The 20,008-nt window shown below is 44.8% G+C and overlaps 2 protein-coding genes across 4 annotated transcripts in view; one reads left to right on the top strand and one right to left on the bottom strand.

The window, feature by feature from the left end:
* Window positions 1–20,008, top strand: part of LOC128697257 (uncharacterized) — an 89,178-nt gene that overhangs the window by 18,442 nt on the left and 50,728 nt on the right. The window lies entirely within an intron of this gene.
* The window catches only part of LOC128697302 (uncharacterized), a 54,835-nt gene that overhangs the window by 11,812 nt on the left and 23,015 nt on the right, over window positions 1–20,008 (bottom strand). For 2 of the 3 annotated variants that reach the window (XM_070104159.1, XM_070104158.1), the window contains exons 2-6: window positions 16,313–16,497; window positions 6,738–6,906; window positions 4,995–5,195; window positions 2,725–2,969; window positions 438–644 (exon numbers count right to left, since the gene is read on the bottom strand). In XM_070104159.1, the coding sequence (XP_069960260.1) occupies window positions 438–644; window positions 2,725–2,969; window positions 4,995–5,195; window positions 6,738–6,906; window positions 16,313–16,427 (937 nt within the window). In that variant the 5' untranslated portion in view covers window positions 16,428–16,497. The remainder of the gene's footprint in view (window positions 1–437; window positions 645–2,724; window positions 2,970–4,994; window positions 5,196–6,737; window positions 6,907–16,312; window positions 16,498–20,008) is intronic. The other variant, XM_070104160.1, reaches the window with a different exon arrangement.

Raw genomic sequence — 20,008 nt, 5'->3', positions numbered from 1 at the left:
TCTAAAATTTTCTCTTATACGTTTAAAGATATATTTTTTTCATTAATGTTAATGTAATTTTTTTAAATTTTGCACCAAAAGAATCTTAGAAAACTTACCTGACCTTATTGTAACAAGAACAATTTACTTTAGCCTAGCCCAACTAAATATATTTTAGATTTGTTTACAATAATTTAATACTAAACAAACACAGTGAAATATATTTTTTTCGTTAGGTTCAGAATGATTTTGGCGAAATTATTGCATACACAAATTTTCACTTGTCCTATATGGCAAGATGAACGTTGCTATTTAAGCCAAGATCGCAAGTTCTGCCTATTCGGCACGACATATATATATATATATATATATATATATATATATATATATATATATATATATATATATATATATATATATATATATATATGTATATATGTGGTGGTAATAAGACTCACTGTGTGGAATATTAAGAACATCTTCAATAGTCTGAGAGACGGGGTTGCAAGAGATGATAAAAGTACATAATAAGTTGACAATCTGCAGAGCAATAGCGACGGTGACAGCTGCACTGGAGTCCACAGTCAGCAGGATGTTGTCCTTCACTTGGTCACCGTACATAATGTAGCCAGACAGCGCCACTGGCAGGTACATTGTCTGTATACCTGAAGACAGTCACTCTGTAGTTATTACATGAAGGTTCCACTAGAGGATGTAATATTTAGTATTATATTGATAAATTAGACATGTTTCGCCACGCAGTGGCTTCATCAGTCCTATGCAGAGAAGAATGGTGAAGCAGGACGGGATTATATAGGCAGTAAGAGGAAGTGGTGGTAGTACCTGGAGTTTACCTGGAGAGAGTTTCGGGGGTCAACGCCCCCGCGGCCCGGTCTGTGACCAGACCTCCTGGTGGATCAGAGCCTGATCAACCAGGCTGTTGCTGCTGGCTGCACGCAAACCAACGTACGAGCCACAGCCCGGCTGATCAGGAACTGACTTTAGGTGCTTGTCCAGTGCCAGCTTGAAGACTGCCAGGGGTCTGTTGGTAATCCCCCTTATGTGTGCTGGGAGGCAGTTGAACAGTCTCGGGCCCCTGACACTTATTGTATGGTCTCTTAACGTGCTAGTGACACCCCTGCTTTTCATTGGGGGGATGGTGCATCGTCTGCCAAGTCTTTTGCTTTCGTAGTGAGTGATTTTCGTGTGCAAGTTCGGTACTAGTCCCTCTAGGATTTTCCAGGTGTATATAATCATGTATCTCTCCCTCCTGCGTTCCAGGGAATACAGGTTTAGGAACCTCAAGCGCTCCCAATAATTGAGGTGTTTTATCTCCGTTATGCGCGCCGTGAAAGTTCTCTGTACATTTTCTAGGTCGGCAATTTCACCTGCCTTGAAAGGTGCTGTTAGAGTGCAGCAATATTCCAGCCTAGATAGAACAAGTGACCTGAAGAGTGTCATCATGGGCTTGGCCTCCCTAGTTTTGAAGGTTCTCATTATCCATCCTGTCATTTTTCTAGCAGATGCGATTGATACAATGTTATGGTCCTTGAAGGTGAGATCCTCCGACATGATCACTCCCAGGTCTTTGACGTTGGTGTTTCGCTTTATTTTGTGGCCAGAATTTGTTTTGTACTCTGATGAAGATTTAATTTCCTCATGTTTACCATATCTGAGTAATTGAAATTTCTCATCGTTGAACTTCATATTGTTTTCCGCAGCCCACTGAAAGATTTGGTTGATGTCCGTAGTAGTAGTAGTATTAATGAATAGTAGTAGAATGGTGAAGATCAGCAGTCTGAAGTAATCAGTCCCTCAGCCTGGAGCCGATGCAATCAGTCCATCAGTCTTTTCAAGATTGAGGGACTGATTACCGCAAACTCCTTCTGATCTTCACCATTCTTCTTCGTATAGGACTGATGAAGCCACTGTGTGGCGAAACGTTTCCACAATAGAGATACCCAACAGTTACACATGTGTCTAATTTATCAATTTCTCGGTTATTTGAATCATTTATTTATATTGTATTTATTGTATACATTAATAACTATACCAATATTGAATATTTGACTGACTAAATCGTGATAATACCATCGAAAACAAGCCATAGACCGGGTGGGGCTTGAACCCATGGAGAACAGACAGAAAACTCCAGGCCAGTTCGCTAACAACTCGGCCTGTGACCTTTATGACGTTTCAACTTGTCGGTTTTTTAAGCCATTTACATCAAAGTACTAATTTGCCGTAAGTTCAAACCACACCCATTCCGTGGTATGAAAGTCTAATGCAGCAGAACCCTGTCTATACAGCAGGTTATTGGCTGTATAGGCTACTGCTGTAAAGCGGGAATCGCTGTAAAGTGAAGCGCTGTAAAGCGGGACCTGCCTCTACTTCACCGACATGTTGACATTATTGTAGCGCAGACGTAGTTGTCACTGTGTAATAAAGAGCTATAGAAGGGAACAATAGACGGTGTATTGTACCATTTATAGACAATACATAAACAGCCTGGGTCAGCAACAGTCTGGTTGACCAGGTAAGCACCAGAGGAGCCTGGCCTACGGCCGGGCTGCGGGAGTACAACAGCTCTCGGAACTCATAAAAACTATAGCAGAAAGCTTATGACGACGTTTCGGTCCAGGACCGATAATTTGTGTAACTTTTATGTGTACGTGTACCTAGATAAACCTATTTACAAATGACAATGTAATCACTGTCCTAGGAATATAATCGTGGCAACCTCACCAGTAAATCCAATATAGATGCTCTTCCAGAAGAGGGACCTGTCTTCCATGTCGTTCTGGATGGTTGGGAAGACTGCTGCTCCTCCATAGGCGAAGAGAATGGAACCAAACCCCAGCGAGAAGGAGGAGACGGTGGGGTTGGGATACCTGGGGTGATCAGGGATGGACTCCTGTCCAGCGAAGATCTCTACGATGATCACCACCACAGCTGCTGCTGTTGCTGTCACTGCTAACACTGATGCTTGCCTGTGGTGGAGAGTGAGGTTAGGGAAGCTTGCCTGTGGTGGAGAGAGAGAAAGAGAGAGAGAGAGAGACTTGTCTCTGGTTCATTAACAGAAGGTAAAGCATGTTGGGGACTTGCTTGTATTGGGATGAAGGTCGTGAAGCATCACATTATTCTAAATTTGTATTTATTTTTCCCATCGTGTCGGTATTCTATTGTGAGACCTTTACCCACTCTACCTGAGGTATCCCAGCAAGTGAGCACGTCTCCTGTGTTATCCCAGTACTTAACAGAATAGGGAATAGCATATGAAGGTACAAATAAAAATGGGAACTATGGCTATAGTTTGCTTAATAACATAAAAGGGCTAGAATACAACCTCCCAATGGACATTTACATAATATAACAATTGACCTATGAGATTTATTGCCAGGGGAAAGGTAGATGTTATCAGTAACATGGACTGGTACTCAATCTTAATTCACTGACCAGCTGACCCGAGATTCCCAATGCGTGGTCCACTACACACGCGGCTGTCCAGAGTTCTCGCTCCCCAGACCTGTCACCAACAACCCCTTGCTCAGCTGTTCCCTGGCTAATAATCCTCTAAGCACCCCCTTCCCCATAAGGCGTAGACCACGTGTTACGACCTGACGCTGACATCTGACGCCAGTGACGAACAAACGAGCTGAGACTAAGCCGAAAAGGCGTGGCTCTGATATACGTTTGCCAAGGCAAGGTGTGAAAATTTGTCTGGGCTGCCTCCAAGTGAGTCGCCTACCCTGGCAAGCTCTGTTGACACCGAGCTCTGAGGTCGGTACCTCAGCCTCACAAGTGGCTTATAGGACAGATTTTCACAAATGATTGATGTTGCAAGAAACTCGCCTGCATGCACATTTAAAGGACTAACTTACTCGGTGTTGCAGCATATATCCTGATCTTCAACTTCCCTAAGCTTAGCCTTAGCCCCTTTGGACTTCCCCTCAGAAACCATGTGCAAACGGGAGCCTTAATTCCTGATATATTTAATCGATATTAGTGACCTGCCTGCACCTCAGAAATTCCTATATCCAAGGGGGTGTGTATCCCCTAGTACAACTATGCAGACATGGGCACTAGCTTCTAGATAGACAAGAGACACTGGTACGTACTGAGCATGCACTGCCAGCTGCACACAGGCTTACAGATCAACTCACTCACAATTTTCCCCAGACACTGGCCAGAAATCCTAAGAGAAAGTGGAGGTTTTGTCTTACTGTATGGACCTGATGGAGAAGGTCATCTACGATACATCGAGGTGCCTCTACCAGATTTCCCCAGGTCTCAAATGTGAAGACACGTGGGGGTGCCGTCTGCTGATCACGGCACGTGTTGTCCAGTTGGTGTCTGTCTAAAGAAGGGCACTCTCCTGTCTACGAGACCCGCGCCTCATCGTTCAAACTAGGGCTGCCAGTTCTCCCTAGCAACTTAACCTAGTGCTTGCCTACATGATCGGCCTATTACTACCTATGTTAAGGTCTTAGGTCTACATTATTATTATCTACAGTTGCCTCAATAATCCTACTATTAGTGTACTAACAGTAAAACTGCCTACTTCTTCCCTGAAAGGTAAATTTATAAATTAAATAGTACCTTCCATCCACATTCGACAATCCGGGAGAGAATGCTTTTGTTTGGGTTGGGTGTAAGGGCCCTCGAACTGTGTGTTTTTGTTTTTGGGTGGGTGTAAGGGCCATCGAACGGCGTGTTTTTCCCCGTTGGGACTTCTTGAACTGAATAAGTTCCAACACAAGGTGTGACCATATAATTAGGTCTCCCTAGAGACCTCACAAGCCCAGCTGAACTACATCACATTTCATTTTCCCTATCTCGTAGATATAATAATATTATGAACACACATAACCGGGGATTTTAGAATCATAAATAAGGTAGGATGAGAGAGAGAAGTAGTGTGGACCGTACCAGGCGCCTGGTCACCATCTGGAGAAGACCTGGGCCGGGACAAGACCGGCAAACCTACTACCGTAGGATGGATGATGTCAACTCACCAGAAGTCCTTGGGTGTGCCCAGCCAGGTGAAGGGAATAAGTGCCACACCGACGATGATAACCATTTGACACTTATTGAAGGCACAAGAGTCATCAGAGGTGGCGTACATCAGGAGGCTGGCCAACATCTCGCAGATGAGGATGATGAATACCGTAGCGCTTCCGAAGAGGTTGACTACCACTGTCACCATTGTGAGCTTCCTGTAACAAGAGTGGTGTTACAGTGAAAGGGTGACTACCACTGTCACCAGTGTGATCTTCCTGTAACAAGAGTGGTGTTACAGTGAAAGGTTGACTACCACTGTCACCAGTGTGACCTTCCTGTAACAAGAGTGGTGTTACAGTGAAAGGTTGACTACCACTGTCACCAGTGTGATCTTCCTGTAACAAGAGTGGTGTTACAGTGAAAGGTTGACTACCACTGTCACCAGTGTGATCTTCCTGTAACAAGAGTGTGGTGTTACAGTGAAAGGTTGACTACCACTGTCACCAGTGTGATCTTCCTGTAACAAGAGTGGTGTTACAGTGAAAGGTTGACTACCACTGTCACCAGTGTGATCTTCCTGTAACAAGAGTGGTGTTACAGTGAAAGGTTAACTACCACTGTCACCAGTGTGATCTTCCTGTAACAAGAGTGGTGTTACAGTGAAAGGTTGACTACCACTGTCACCAGTGTCATCTTCCTGTAACAAGAGTGGTGTTACAGTGAAAGGTTGACTACCACTGTCACCAGTGTGATCTTCCTGTAACAAGAGTGGTGTTACAGTGAAAGGTTGACTACCACTGTCACCAGTGTGATCTTCCTGTAACAAGAGTGGTGTTACAGTGAAAGGTTGACTACCACTGTCACCAGTGTGATCTTCCTGTAACAAGAGTGGTGTTACAGTGAAAGGTTGACTACCACTGTCACCAGTGTGATCTTCCTGTAACAAGAGTGGTGTTACAGTGAAAGGTTGACTACCACTGTCACCAGTGTGATCTTCCTGTAACAAGAGTGGTGTTACAGTGAAAGGTTGACTACCACTGTCACCAGTGTGATCTTCCTGTAACAAGAGTGGTGTTACAGTGAAAGGTTGACTACCACTGTCACCAGTGTGATCTTCCTGTAACAAGAGTGGTGTTACAGTGAAAGGTTGACTACCACTGTCACCAGTGTGATCTTCCTGTAACAAGAGTGGTGTTACAGTGAAAGGTTGACTACCACTGTCACCAGTGTCATCTTCCTCTAACACCAGCGTCATGTCTCTGGACTCATTCACTATGTATTTGATTAGTATCCAATACTTTTATTAATAGTTTCAATTTGCCACAAATATTGGTTGGTTCGTTAATGCATTTTAAAAGCTATCAACTATAGCGGGCCCAGTAGGCCTACGTAACACCAAGCAAGAAGACTTAAAATTGGGATTAAAATTCACCCAGCATATATACCCTGAGAAAAATACTTTCAAACCTCTCGATATATACATTATTTTTCCTTTACTGGGCTTAACAGTCATTGTCCTATAGAGAGGCATAGATAACCTGGGCAGAAATACTAGGCATTCTTTGAAGTTTTATTTTTATCTGCTTTTTACGTACTTATTGAAATAAATTATTATTATTGGTATTATTATAATTATTAAGACTCTTAAAGGATTGTAGCTACCCTTTCTTTGTATCGAATATTGTTGCTTCCCATTTCCCCAGGCACTATACGGCCCCTACAGGCTTAACGTATCTCCACGACTACAATAATCTCACCGTCCAGTGCTTCCCATGGATCTGTAAGCAATTTCCATGTAGGGCTGTCTGGCAGGTTCTTTGTACTCTGGCCAACGTTCCTCCAGGATCACATATGACCTGCCCAGCCTGATGGCTGCAAAACTCACACTGAAGCAGAACAACAGCATCATTGGGATGCCCAGCCAACCTGGAGGTGAGAATGACGAGTCAGACTGAAAGGAACTTTACATACAGAGTTTGGACAAAATATGAACATATGAACCCAAAGTATTTCTTTACTTACGCCAAATCAAAGTCGAGAACAACGTCCAGTATTGGGCCCTTACTTAAACAAGATGGGTCCTACACAGATGACAGCAAGGAAATGAGTTAGCTACTCAAGTCCCAGTATGACTCGGTTTTTAGCAAGCCGCTAACCAGACTGAGAGTCGAAGATCTAAATGAATTTTTTATGAGAGAGCCACAAAATTTGATTAACACAAGCCTATCCGATGTTATCCTGACGCCAAATGACTTCGAACAGGCGATAAATGACATGCCCATGCACTCTGCCCCAGGGCCAGACTCATGGAACTCTGTGTTCATCAAGAACTGCAAGAAGCCCCTATCACGAGCTTTTACCATCCTATGGAGAGGGAGCATGGACACGGGGGTCGTCCCACAGTTACTAAAAACAAGACATAGCCCCACTCCACAAAGGGGGCAGTAAAGCAATAGCAAAGAACTACAGACCGATAGCGTTAACATCCCATATCATAAAATCTTTGAAAGGGTCCTAAGAAGCAAGATCGCCACCCGTCTAGATACCCATCAATTACACAACCCAGGGCAACATGGGTTTAGAACAGGTCGCTCCTGTCTGTCCCAACTATTCGATCACTACGACAAGGTCCTAGATGCACTAGAAGACAAAAAGAATGCAGATGTAATATATACAGACTTTGCAAAAGCCTTCGACAAGTGTGACCATGGCGTAATAGCGCACAAAATGCGTGCTAAAGGAATAACAGGAAAAGTTGGTAGATGGATCTATAATTTCCTCACAAACAGAACATAAAGAGTAGTAGTCAACAAAGTCCGAGGCAGCTACGGTGAAAAGCTCTGTTCCACAAGGCACAGTACTCGCTCCAATCTTGTTTCTCATCATCATATCTGACACAGACAAGGATGTCAGCCACAGCACCGTGTCTTCCTTTGCAGATGACACCCGAATCTGCATGACAGTGACTTCCATTGCAGACACTGCAAGGCTCCAGGCGGACATCAACCAAATCTTTCAGTGGGCTGCAGAAAACAATATAAAGTTCAACGATGAGAAATTTCAATTACTCCGATATGATAAACGTGAGGAAATTAAAACTTCATCAGAGTATAAAACAAATTCTGGCCACAAAATAGAGCGAAACACCAACGTCAAAGACCTGGGAGTGATCATGTCGGAGGATCTCACCTTCAAGGACCATAACATTGTATCAATCGCATCTGCTAGAAAAATGACAGGATGGATAATGAGAACCTTCAAAACTAGGGATGCCAAGCCCATGATGACACTCTTCAGGTCACTTGTTCTATCTAGGCTGGAATATTGCTGCACACTAACAGCACCTTTCAAGGCAGGTGAAATTGCTGACCTAGAAAATGTACAGAGAACCTTCACGGCGTGCATAACGGAGATAAAACACCTCAATTACTGGGAGCGCTTGAGGTTCCTAAACCTGTATTCCCTGGAATGCAGGCGGGAGAGATACATGATTATATACAACTGGAAAATCCTAGAGGGACTAGTACCGAACTTGCACACGAAAATCACTCACAACGAAAGCAAAAGACTCGGCAGACGATGCAACATCGCCCCAATGAAAAGCAGGGGTGTCACTAGCACGTTAAGAGACCATACAATAAGCGTCAGGGGCCCGAGACTGTTCAACTGCCTCCCAGCATACATAAGGGGGATTACCAATAGACACCTGACAGTCTTCAAGCTGGCACTGGACAAGCACCTAAAGTCTGTACCTGACCAGCCGGGCTGTGGCTCGTACATTGGATTGCGTGCAGCCAGTAGTAACAGCCTGGTTGATCAGGCCCTGTTCCACCATGAGTCCTGGTCACAGACCGGGCCGCGGGGGCGTTGACCCCCGGAACTCTCTCCAGGTAAAATTAATGGTGTGAATTAGTACATTATCGTCTTAGAAGACAGCGCAAAATAGGACCGGTAACACATTTAAATTGATTATTTAGTCACTGGACAGTTCATTCAGCAAGTGTTTACGTTATTTTCTTCAGCCCCTGTAATAACAGGAACAGAGCTTCTCCCAGTATAGTTCCCCGAGATGACTTCTGCTAGAAGCGAGTTACCGGCGAATCAACCGAGATTTTTTCTTGTTGTGGTTTATAGGGCCTCTGACAGCTTACGCCGTATCTAGCCCTTACAGTGTTAACATTCCCAAATGCTAGTGTACTTACCTATTTGTAGTTTGGGGTAGTGTCTAAGCCTATAGCCCTGAATATTCCCGCGTACCTCTGCTTTCACCAGTTTCCTGCCTCTTGTGCCCTGTCGTACCTATTCATAAAACTGTGTCATCACTTACGTCTTTCCACTTATTGATTACCCTGAGGCTGAGTAACTCCTTCACATCCCCGTCACTTGCTTTTGTAGCATCCATTTGTCTAATTTTATGTTTGTTACTTATAAGGGGGATTACCAACAGACCCCTGGCAGTCTTCAAGCTGGCACTGGACAAGCACCTAAAGTCGGTTCCTGACCAGCCGGGCTGTGGCTCGTATGTTGGTTTGCATGCAGCCAGCAGCAACAGCCTCGTTGATCAGGCTCTGATCCACCAGGAGGCCTGGTCACAGACCGGGCCGCGGGGGCGTTGACCCCCGGAACTCTCTCCAGGTAAACTCCAGGTATATCCTTATACCTGATGCCTTGCTTGTAACTTGTCTTTACCTGGAGTTTACCTGGAGAGAGTTTCGGGGGTCAACGCCCCCGCGGCCCGGTCTGTGACCAGGCCTCCTGGTGGATCAGCGCCTGATCAACCAGGCTGTTGCTGCTGGCTGCACGCAAACCAACGTACGAGCCACAGCCCGGCTGATCAGGAACTGACTTTAGGTGCTTGTCCAGTGCCAGCTTGAAGACTGCCAGGGGTCTGTTGGTAATCCCCCTTATGTGTGCTGGGAGGCAGTTGAACAGTCTCGGGCCCCTGACACTTATTGTATGGTCTCTTTGCCTACATAATCGGTGCCATTTACCGGATACCTCACACAAACATCCCAAATTTCAGCGAGAAATTAAAGTCACTAATAACAAACAGACAAATGAATAAGCACCACCTTCTCTTAGCTGGAGACTTCAACATCAACCTTGGCTTACTAGATGATCAGCCTGTAACTGATTTCATCAACAATATGAACAATACACTTCTCATACCAACAATAACTAAACCAACCAGGCTCACTGAGACAAGTGCAACCATAATAGACCACATATGGACCAATATACTAGCCCCCCTTAAATCAGGGATAATCACAGACAGCACTACTGACCACTACCCTACCTTCCTTTTAACAAACATTAGTAAGCCACCACTCGAATACAACAAAGTTTCATTTAGACTCCATGATGAGGCCTCAATAAGGAAGTTCACAGCTGACCTAGAGACTGTTGACTGGCCTACAGAATTCTCCAAGGCCAATGGTATTGATGACTGGACAGACATTTTTCTTAACAAATTACTTAGACTATACAACAAACATTGTCCTATAAAAATGAAACAGATCACAAACAAACGGCTTGGTTGCCCATGGCTAACCAGCACCATTCTGAAATCCATTGACAAGAAACACCAATATGAAAAGCAATATAGACAGGGCTTAATACACAAAGATATTCTTAAACACTATTCATCAGTTCTCACCAAAGTAATAAAGAAAGCCAAACAACTATACTACTCCAGTAGATTCACAGACACTAGAGGAGATATAAAAAAGACCTGGAAAACACTCTCTCAGATTCTAGGGACCCACAAACTGAAAAAAAAACAAGAATATTGTCCTAACTAAACCTAATGAAACACCACTACATCCCACTGACAAGATAAACGACTTCTTCTCAACCATAGGATCTAATCTCGCCAATAAAATCCCACATACCAATGCCCATGCCGGGGACTACCTAAATGGGAATTTCCCAAATTCCTTCTATCTTGCACCAACTGAGCCCACGGAAGTCACCGAGATTATAAAGTCACTTAAAAATAACTCAGGGAATCTGTCTCATGTCCCACCATTACTGTACAAGCGAGCGGCCCATGTCCTTTCGCATGCTATACACTAGGAATTTTTATTGACTTAAGAAAAGCTTTTGACACAGTAGACCACGACATCCTACTCCACAAACTTGACCATTACGGTGTAAGAGGCCATGCGCTTGCTTATTTCAAATATTACCTTACTAATAGGTATCAGTATGTCACCATTAAAGACACAGCATCAACAATACGGCCACTTGATACTGGAGTTCCGCAGGGAAGTGTCCTTGGTCCCCTGCTCTTCCTCATATACATCAATGATCTTCCAAACGTATCCCAACACCTGAAACCCATTCTCTTTGCTGACGACACGACTTATGTCATCTCTCACCATAATCTTGCCACCCTCAACACCATTGTTAACGAGGAGCTGATCAAAATATCGACTTGGATGACAGTCAATAAACTTACGCTTAACACTGACAAAACCTACAACATTATGTTTGGTAGCAGAGCAGGAGATGCACAAATTAACATTAAGATCGACAATACTCTAATTACCAGACATAATGAGGGCAAATTCCTAGGCCTATACCTTGACAACAACCTGAATTTCAGCACCCATATCCAACACATAACCAAAAAAGTATCCAAAACGGTTGGGATCCTCTCCAAGATACTATACTACGTGCTGCAAAATGCCCTTCTCACGCTATACCACTCATTTATTTATCCATACCTCACCTATGCTATTTGTGCTTGGGGATCAACTGCAGCAACACACCTAAAGCCAATAATAACCCAACAAAAAGCTGCAGTGAGAATAATCACTAAATCCCATCCCTGGCAACACACCCCCTACTCTTCATAGATCTAAATTTACTCCCTGTTCAGTACATCCACACTTACTACTGTGCAATCTACATCTACAGGACCTTAAACTCCAATATCAACCTTGACCTAAAACGCTTTCTTGATAGTTGTGACAGAGCCCACAGGCATAACACCAGACACAAACATCTCTACGACATTCCCCGTGTCCGACTAAACCTTTACAAAAATTCAATGTATGTCAAAGGCCCTAAAATCTGGAACACCCTACCTGAGAACTCTAGAACTGCAGATACATTCATCACCTTCAAAACTACCATTAGAAAACATCTTATCTCCCTGATACACCCTGTCAACTAACTACACGAATACCACCTGGTGGTTCACACTTACACTCACTCACCCATTTGACCATTAACAGAAATATTAATCTCAATCTTAAAATAATGAATTCTGTGATACTCCAATACTGAAACTATGTACTGTGCCAAAACAAAAGCATTCACATTGCTAAACTCACAAACTAGTATTTAGTCACTTAGCCATAATACCAACTTACCTCATAATTTGTAATATTTTAAAATTAAGAATTAAACTAAATCTGCCCGAAATGCCTAGCCATGCTAGGTGTTCTAGTGGTACACTCTGTAATGCCTAGCCATGCTAGGTGTTCCAGTGGTACACTCTGTAATGCCTAGCCATGCTAGGTGTTCCAGTGGTACACTCTGTAATGCCTAGCCATGCTAGGTGTTCTAGTGGTACACTCTGTAATGCCTAGCCATGCTAGGTGTTCTAGTGGTACACTCTGTAATGCCTAGCCATGCTAGGTGTTCTAGTGGTACACTCTGTAATGCCTAGCCATGCTAGGTGTTCTAGTGGTACACTCTGTAATGCCTAGCCATGCTAGGTGTTCTAGTGGTACACTCTGTAATGCCTAGCCATGCTAAGTGTTCTAGTGGTACACTCTGTAATGCCTAGCCATGCTAGGTGTTCTAGTGGTACACTCTGTAATGCCTAGCCATGCTAAGTGTTCTAGTGGTACACTCTGTAATGCCTAGCCATGCTAGGTGTTCTAGTGGTACACTCTGTAATGCCTAGCCATGCTAGGTGTTCTAGTGGTACACTCTGTAATGCCTAGCCATGCTAGGTGTTCTAGTGGTACACTCTGTAATGCCCAGCCATGCTAGGTGTTCTAGTGGTACACTCTGTAATGCCTAGCCATGCTAGGTGTTCTAGTGGTACACTCTGTAATGCCCAGCCATGCTAGGTGTTCTAGTGGTACACTCTGTAATGCCTAGCCATGCTAGGTGTTCTAGTGGTACACTCTGTAATGCCCAGCCATGCTAGGTGTTCTAGTGGTACACTCTGTAATGCCTAGCCATGCTAGGTGTTCCAGTGGTACACTCTGTAATGCCTAGCCATGCTAGGTGTTCTAGTGGTACACTCTGTAATGCCCAGCCATGCTAGGTGTTCTAGTGGTACACTCTGTAATGCCTAGCCATGCTAGGTGTTCTAGTGGTACACTCTGTAATGCCCAGCCATGCTAGGTGTTCTAGTGGTACACTCTGTAATGCCTAGCCATGCTAGGTGTTCCAGTGGTACACTCTGTAATGCCTAGCCATGCTAGGTGTTCTAGTGGTACACTCTGTAATGCCCAGCCATGCTAGGTGTTCTAGTGGTACACTCTGTAATGCCCATCCATGCTAGGTGTTCTAGTGGTACACTCTGTAATGCCTAGCCATGCTAGGTGTTCTAGTGGTACACTCTGTAATGCCCAGCCATGCTAGGTGTTCTAGTGGTACACTCTGTAATGCCCAGCCATGCTAGGTGTTCTAGTGGTACACTCTGTAATGCCTAGCCATGCTAGGTGTTCTAGTGGTACACTCTGTAATGCCTAGCCATGCTAGGTGTTCTAGTGGTACACTCTGTAATGCCCAGCCATGCTAGGTGTTCTAGTGGTACACTCTGTAATGCCTAGCCATGCTAGGTGTTCCAGTGGTACACTCTGTAATGCCTAGCCATGCTAGGTGTTCTAGTGGTACACTCTGTAATGCCCATCCATGCTAGGTGTTCTAGTGGTACACTCTGTAATGCCTAGCCATGCTAGGTGTTCTAGTGGTACACTCTGTAATGCCCAGCCATGCTAGGTGTTCTAGTGGTACACTCTGTAATGCCCAGCCATGCTAGGTGTTCTAGTGGTACACTCTGTAATGCCCAGCCATGCTAGGTGTTCTAGTGGTACACTCTGTAATGCCTAGCCATGCTAGGTGTTCTAGTGGTACACTCTGTAATGCCTAGCCATGCTAGGTGTTCTAGTGGTACACTCTGTAATGCCTAGCCATGCTAGGTGTTCTAGTGGTACACTCTGTAATGCCTAGCCATGCTAGGTGTTCTAGTGGTACACTCTGTAATGCCTAGCCATGCTAGGTGTTCTAGTGGTACACTCTGTAATGCCTAGCCATGCTAGGTGTTCTAGTGGTACACTCTGTAATGCCTAGCCATGCTAGGTGTTCTAGTGGTACACTCTGTAATGCCTAGCCATGCTAGGTGTTCTAGTGGTACACTCTGTAATGCCTAGCCATGCTAGGTGTTCTAGTGGTACACTCTGTAATGCCTAGCCATGCTAGGTGTTCTAGTGGTACACTCTGTAATTCCCAGCCATGCTAGGTGTTCTAGTGGTACACTCTGTAATGCCCAGCCATGCTAGGTGTTCTAGTGGTACACTCTGTAATGCCCAGCCATGCTAGGTGTTCCAGTGGTACACTCTGTAATGCCTAGCCATGCTAGGTGTTCTAGTGGTACACTCTGTAATGCCCAGCCATGCTAGGTGTTCCAGTGGTACACTGTAATTATTATTTTACTACATGTAAACCACACAATAACCAAATTCTGTAAACTCAGCATTGTAATTCTTATAGAGAATAAACTTTGAATTTGAATTTGAATTACTACCTCAAAACTTGTGTGTATCTCGTACGTTGCTATCGTGTGAGTACTCACCTATTTGTGATTGCAGGGGGTCGATTCATAGCTCCTGGCTCCGCTTCTTCACTGATTGCTACTAGGTGCTCTCTCTCCCTGCTCCATGAGCTTTATCAAACATCGTTTTAAAACTATGTATGGTTCCTGCCTCCACTACGTCACTTGCTAGACTATTCCACTTCCTGACAACTCTATGACTAAAGAAATACTTCCTAACATCCCTTTAACTCATCTGAGTCTTCAACTTTCAATTGCGATTCCTTGTTTCTGTGTCACATCTCTGGAACATCCTGTCTCTGTCCACCTTGTCAATTCCTCGCAGTATTTTATACGTCGCTATCATGTCTCCCCTAATCTTCCTGTCCTCCAGTGTCGTGAGGCCGATTTCCCTTAACCTTTCTTTGTAGGACATTCCCCTTAGCTCTGGGACTAGTCTTGTTGCAAACCTTTGCACTTTCTTTAATTTCTTGACGTGCTTGACCAGGTGTGGGTTCCAAACTGGTGTTGCATACTCCGGTATGGACCTGATGTACACGGTGTACGGTCTTCAACGATTTCTTACTGAGGTATCGGAACGCTATTCTTAGGTTTGCCAGGCACCCATATGCTGCAGCAGTTATCTGGTTAATGTGCGCCTCAGGAGACATGCTCGGTGTTATACTCACCCCAAGATCTTTTTCCTTGAGTGAGGTTTGCAGTCTTTGGCCACCTAGCCTGTACTCTGTCTGCAGTCTTTTTTGCCCTTCCCCGATCTTCATGTCCTTCTGTGTGTGTGTGTGTGTGTGTGTGTGTGTGTGTGTGTACTCACCTAATTGTGGTTGCAGGGGTCGAGACTAAGCTCTTGGCCCCGCCTCTTCACTGATCGCTACTAGGTCCTCTCTCTGCTCCCTGAGCTTTGTCATACCTCGTCTTAGAGCTGTGTATGGTTCCTGCCTCCACAATATCATTTGCCAGACTATTTCACTTCCTGACAACTCTATATATATGACTGAAGAAATACTTCCTAACATCCCTGTAACTATCTGAGTCTTCAACTTCCAGTTGTGACCCCTTGTTTCTGTGTCCCGTCTCTGGAACATCCTGCCTCTGCCCACCTTATCTATTCCACGCAGGATTTTGTATGTCGTTATCATGTCTCCCCTCCCCTCCCCCTCCCCTGTGTGAGAGAGAGAGAGAGAGAGAGAGAGAGAGAGAGAGAGAGAGAGAGAGAGAGAGAGAGAGAGAGAGAGAGAGAGAGAGAGAGAGAGAGAGAGAGAGAGAGAGAGAGAGAGAGAGAGAGAGAGAGAGAGAGAGAGAGAGAGAGAGAGAGAGAGAGAGAGAGAGAGAGAGAGAGAGAGAGAGAGAGAGAGAGAGAGAGAGAGAGAGAGAGAGAGAGAGAGAGAGAGAACCCTATTAGAAATAAGTCACTGACTTTCTTAATTATGGTGGTGGGTTATATACACACATGTTACTTACGTGTGATAATTCGTGTAATGCAGTTATGTGTAACTGTACGTAAATAAACTTAGAGAGAAACTGTGTATAACGTACCCACGTCAACCAGCGCATTGGGCAGTGCCAGGAAGCCTGCCCCAGCCATCTGTGCCACCAGAAAGAATGCCGCTAAACCGTAGTGCATCCCTTTCTTCTTCGTTACTTCCTCCATGTTGCTGCCATCGCCGCCGCCGCCGCCACTGCCGCCGCTGCCACTGCCGCTGCCACCGCTGTCGCCAACACTAAACACAAAACATAAATAAACAATGTGTGTGGTGACAACCATTACGACAACTTAAGGCTGAGGGACTGACTACCTCAAATCTACGTTTTCGAGGGTGTTGGACTGATTACATGATCTTAACATCTATTTCTGCCTCCGCTGCATTCGACTGAAGACGCCTACTATGTAGGCGAAACATTTCGGAATACAGATACGCAACTGTTGCACATATGTGTTTATCAACTTAAGGAATCGTGTCTGGCGTCTAAGCTAAGTTTTCCTTTTTCAGTTACGAAAAATTATTTGTGAGGAGAGAGACAATAGTTAATATGAGGAGACTAATACACTACTGTACTAAGATATTAATACACAGGCGCCGTGGCCTGGCTGGCAAAGCTGTCACTTCGGACGCTGAGGGTCCGGGTCGCATCCTGGTAGACAAGATTGAGGGATCTTGAAGACAACCAGGGGTTTCAAAGACAGCCAGGGGTCTTGAAGACAGCCAGGAGTCCTGAAGACAGCCAGGGATCTATTGGTAATCCCCCTTATGTATGCTGGGAGGCAGTTGAACAGTCTTGGGCCCTTGACAATTATTGTTGTCTCTCAGTGTACTCGTGGCGTCCCTGCTTTTCATTGGGGGAATGTTCCATCTCCTGCCGAGTCTTTTGCTTTCATAAGCAGTGATTTTCGTGTGCAGATTTGGTACTAATCCCTCTAGGATTTTCCAAGTGTATATTATCATGTATATTTCTCGCCTGCGTTCCAGGGAATACAAATCAAGGGATTTCAACTGTTCCCAGTAATTTAGGTGTTTTATCCTACTTATGTGTACCCTGAAAGTTCTCTGTACATTCTCCAGGTCTGCAGTTTCACCTGCCTTGAAAGGGGCAGGTAGTATACAGCAATATTCCAGCCTAGAGAGAACAAGCTATTTGAAGAGAATCATCATGGGCTTGGCATCCCTAGTTTTGAAGGTTCTCATTATCCATCCTATCATTTTCCTAGCAGATGTGGTAGATACATTGTTGTGATATTTGAAAGTGAGATCCTCTGACATTATCACTCCCAGGTTCTTCACGTGAATTTTTCGCTCCATTGCGTAGTTGGAATATATTTTATACTCCGATCTAGTTTTTATTTCCTGGAGATTGCCATAGCAGAGTAATTTGTAATCGAAATTTATCTTCATTGAGCTTCGTATTGTTTTCTGCGGCCCATTTAAAGACTTGGTTAATATCCGCTTGAAGATTTGCAGTGTCTTCGATGTATGACACTGTCATGCAAATTCTAGTATCATCAGCAGAGGAAGACACAGTAGTGTGGCTGACATCTCAGTCTTTGTCAGTTATGAGGAACAGGATGGGAGGCAGTACTGTACCTTGTGGAACAGAGCTTCTCACAGTAGCCGCCACTGACTTCACTCTGTTGACTATTATTCTTTGTTCTGTTTGTTACAAGGTTATACATACATCTGCCCACTTTTCCTGTTATTCCTTTATCACGTATTTTGTGTGTTATTACATGATGATCGCACTTATCGAAGGCTTTACAAGGTCGTATTTTGTGTGTTATTACATGATGATCGCACTTATCGAAGGCTTTACAAGGTCTGTGTATACTATACCTGAATTTTGTTTATTCTCCAGTGCATCCAAGACCATGTCATAGTGGTCCAGTAGTTGTGAGAGGCAGGAGTGACCATCCAAGACCATGTCATAGTGGTCCAGTAGTTGTGAGAGGCAGGAGTGACCATCCAAGACCATGTCATAGTGATCCAGTAGTTGTGAGAGGCAGGAGTGACCATTCAAGACTATGTCATAGTGATCCAGTAAATGTGAGAGGCAGGAGTGACCATCCAAGACCATGTCATAGTGATCCAGTAGTTATGAGAGGCAGGAGTGACCATCCAAGACCATGTCATAGTGATCCAGTAGTTGTGAGAGGCAGGAGTGACCATCCAAGACCATGTCATAGTGGTCCAGTAGTTGTGAGAGGCAGGAGTGACCATCCAAGACCATGTCATAGTGATCCAGTAGTTGTGAGAGGCAGGAGTGACCATCCAAGACAATGTCATAGTGGTCCAGTAGTTGTGAGAGGCAGGAGTGACCATCCAAGACCATGTCATAGTGATCCAGTCGTTGTAAGAGGCAGGAGTGACCATCCAAGACCATGTCATAGTGATCCAGTAGTTGTGAGAGGCAGGAGTGACCATCCAAGACCATGTCATAGTGATCCAGTAGTTGTGAGAGGCAGGAGTGACCATTCAAGACCATGTCATAGTGATCCAGTAGTTGTGAGAGGCAGGAGTGACCATCCAAGACCATGTCATACTGATCCAGTAGTTGTGAGAGGCAGGAGTGACCATCCAAGACTATGTCATAGTGGTCCAGTAGTTGTGAGAGGCAGGAGTGACCATCCAAGACCATGTCATAGTGATCCAGTAGTTGTGAGAGGCAGGAGTGATCATCCAAGACCATGTCATAGTGATCCAGTGGTTGTGAGAGGCAGGAGTGACCATCCAAGACCATGTCATAGTGATCCAGTAGTTGTGAGAGGCAGGAGTGACCATCCAAGACCATGTCATAGTGGTCCAGTAGTTGTGAGAGGCAGGAGTGACCATCCAAGACCATGTCATAGTGATCCAGTAGTTGTGAGAGGCAGGAGTGACCATTCAAGACCATGTCATAGTGATCCAGTAGTTGTGAGAGGCAGGAGTGACCATCCAAGACCATGTCATACTGATCCAGTAGTTGTGAGAGGCAGGAGTGACCATCCAAGACTATGTCATAGTGGTCCAGTAGTTGTGAGAGGCAGGAGTGACCATCCAAGACCATGTCATAGTGATCCAGTAGTTGTGAGAGGCAGGAGTGATCATCCAAGACCATGTCATAGTGATCCAGTGGTTGTGATAGGCAGGAGTGACCATCCAAGACCATGTCATAGTGATCCAGTAGTTGTGAGAGGCAGGAGTGACCATCCAAGACCATGTCATAGTGGTCCAGTAGTTGTGAGAGGCAGGAGTGACCATCCAAGACCATGTCATAGTGATCCAGTAGTTGTGAGAGGCAGGAGCGACCATCCAAGACCATGTCATAGTGGTCCAGTAGTTGTGAGAGGCAGGAGTGACCATCCAAGACCATGTCATAGTGATCCAGTAGTTGTGAGAGGCAGGAGTGACCATCCAAGACCATGTCATAGTGGTTCAATAGTTGTGAGAGGCAGGAGTGACCATCTAAGACCATGTCATAGTGATCCAGTAGTTGTGAGCGGCAGGAGTGACCATCCAAGACTATGTCATAGTGATCCAGTAGTTGTGAGAGGCAGGAGTGACCATCCAAGACTATGTCATAGTGATCCAGTAGTTGTGAGAGGCAGGAGTGACCATCCAAGACCATGTCATAGTGATCCAGTAGTTATGAGAGGCAGGAGTGACCATCCAAGACTATGTCATAGTGATCCAGTAGTTGTGAGAGGCAGGAGTGACCATCCAAGACCATATCATAGTGATCCAGTAGTTGTGAGAGGCAGGA

The sequence above is a fragment of the Cherax quadricarinatus genome, chromosome 89, assembly GCF_038502225.1.
Source record: "Cherax quadricarinatus isolate ZL_2023a chromosome 89, ASM3850222v1, whole genome shotgun sequence".
NCBI classification, from domain to species: Eukaryota; Metazoa; Arthropoda; class Malacostraca; order Decapoda; family Parastacidae; genus Cherax; species Cherax quadricarinatus.
Note: the sequence above shows the minus strand (reverse complement) of the source record. Positions and strands in the feature narration are given on the sequence as shown.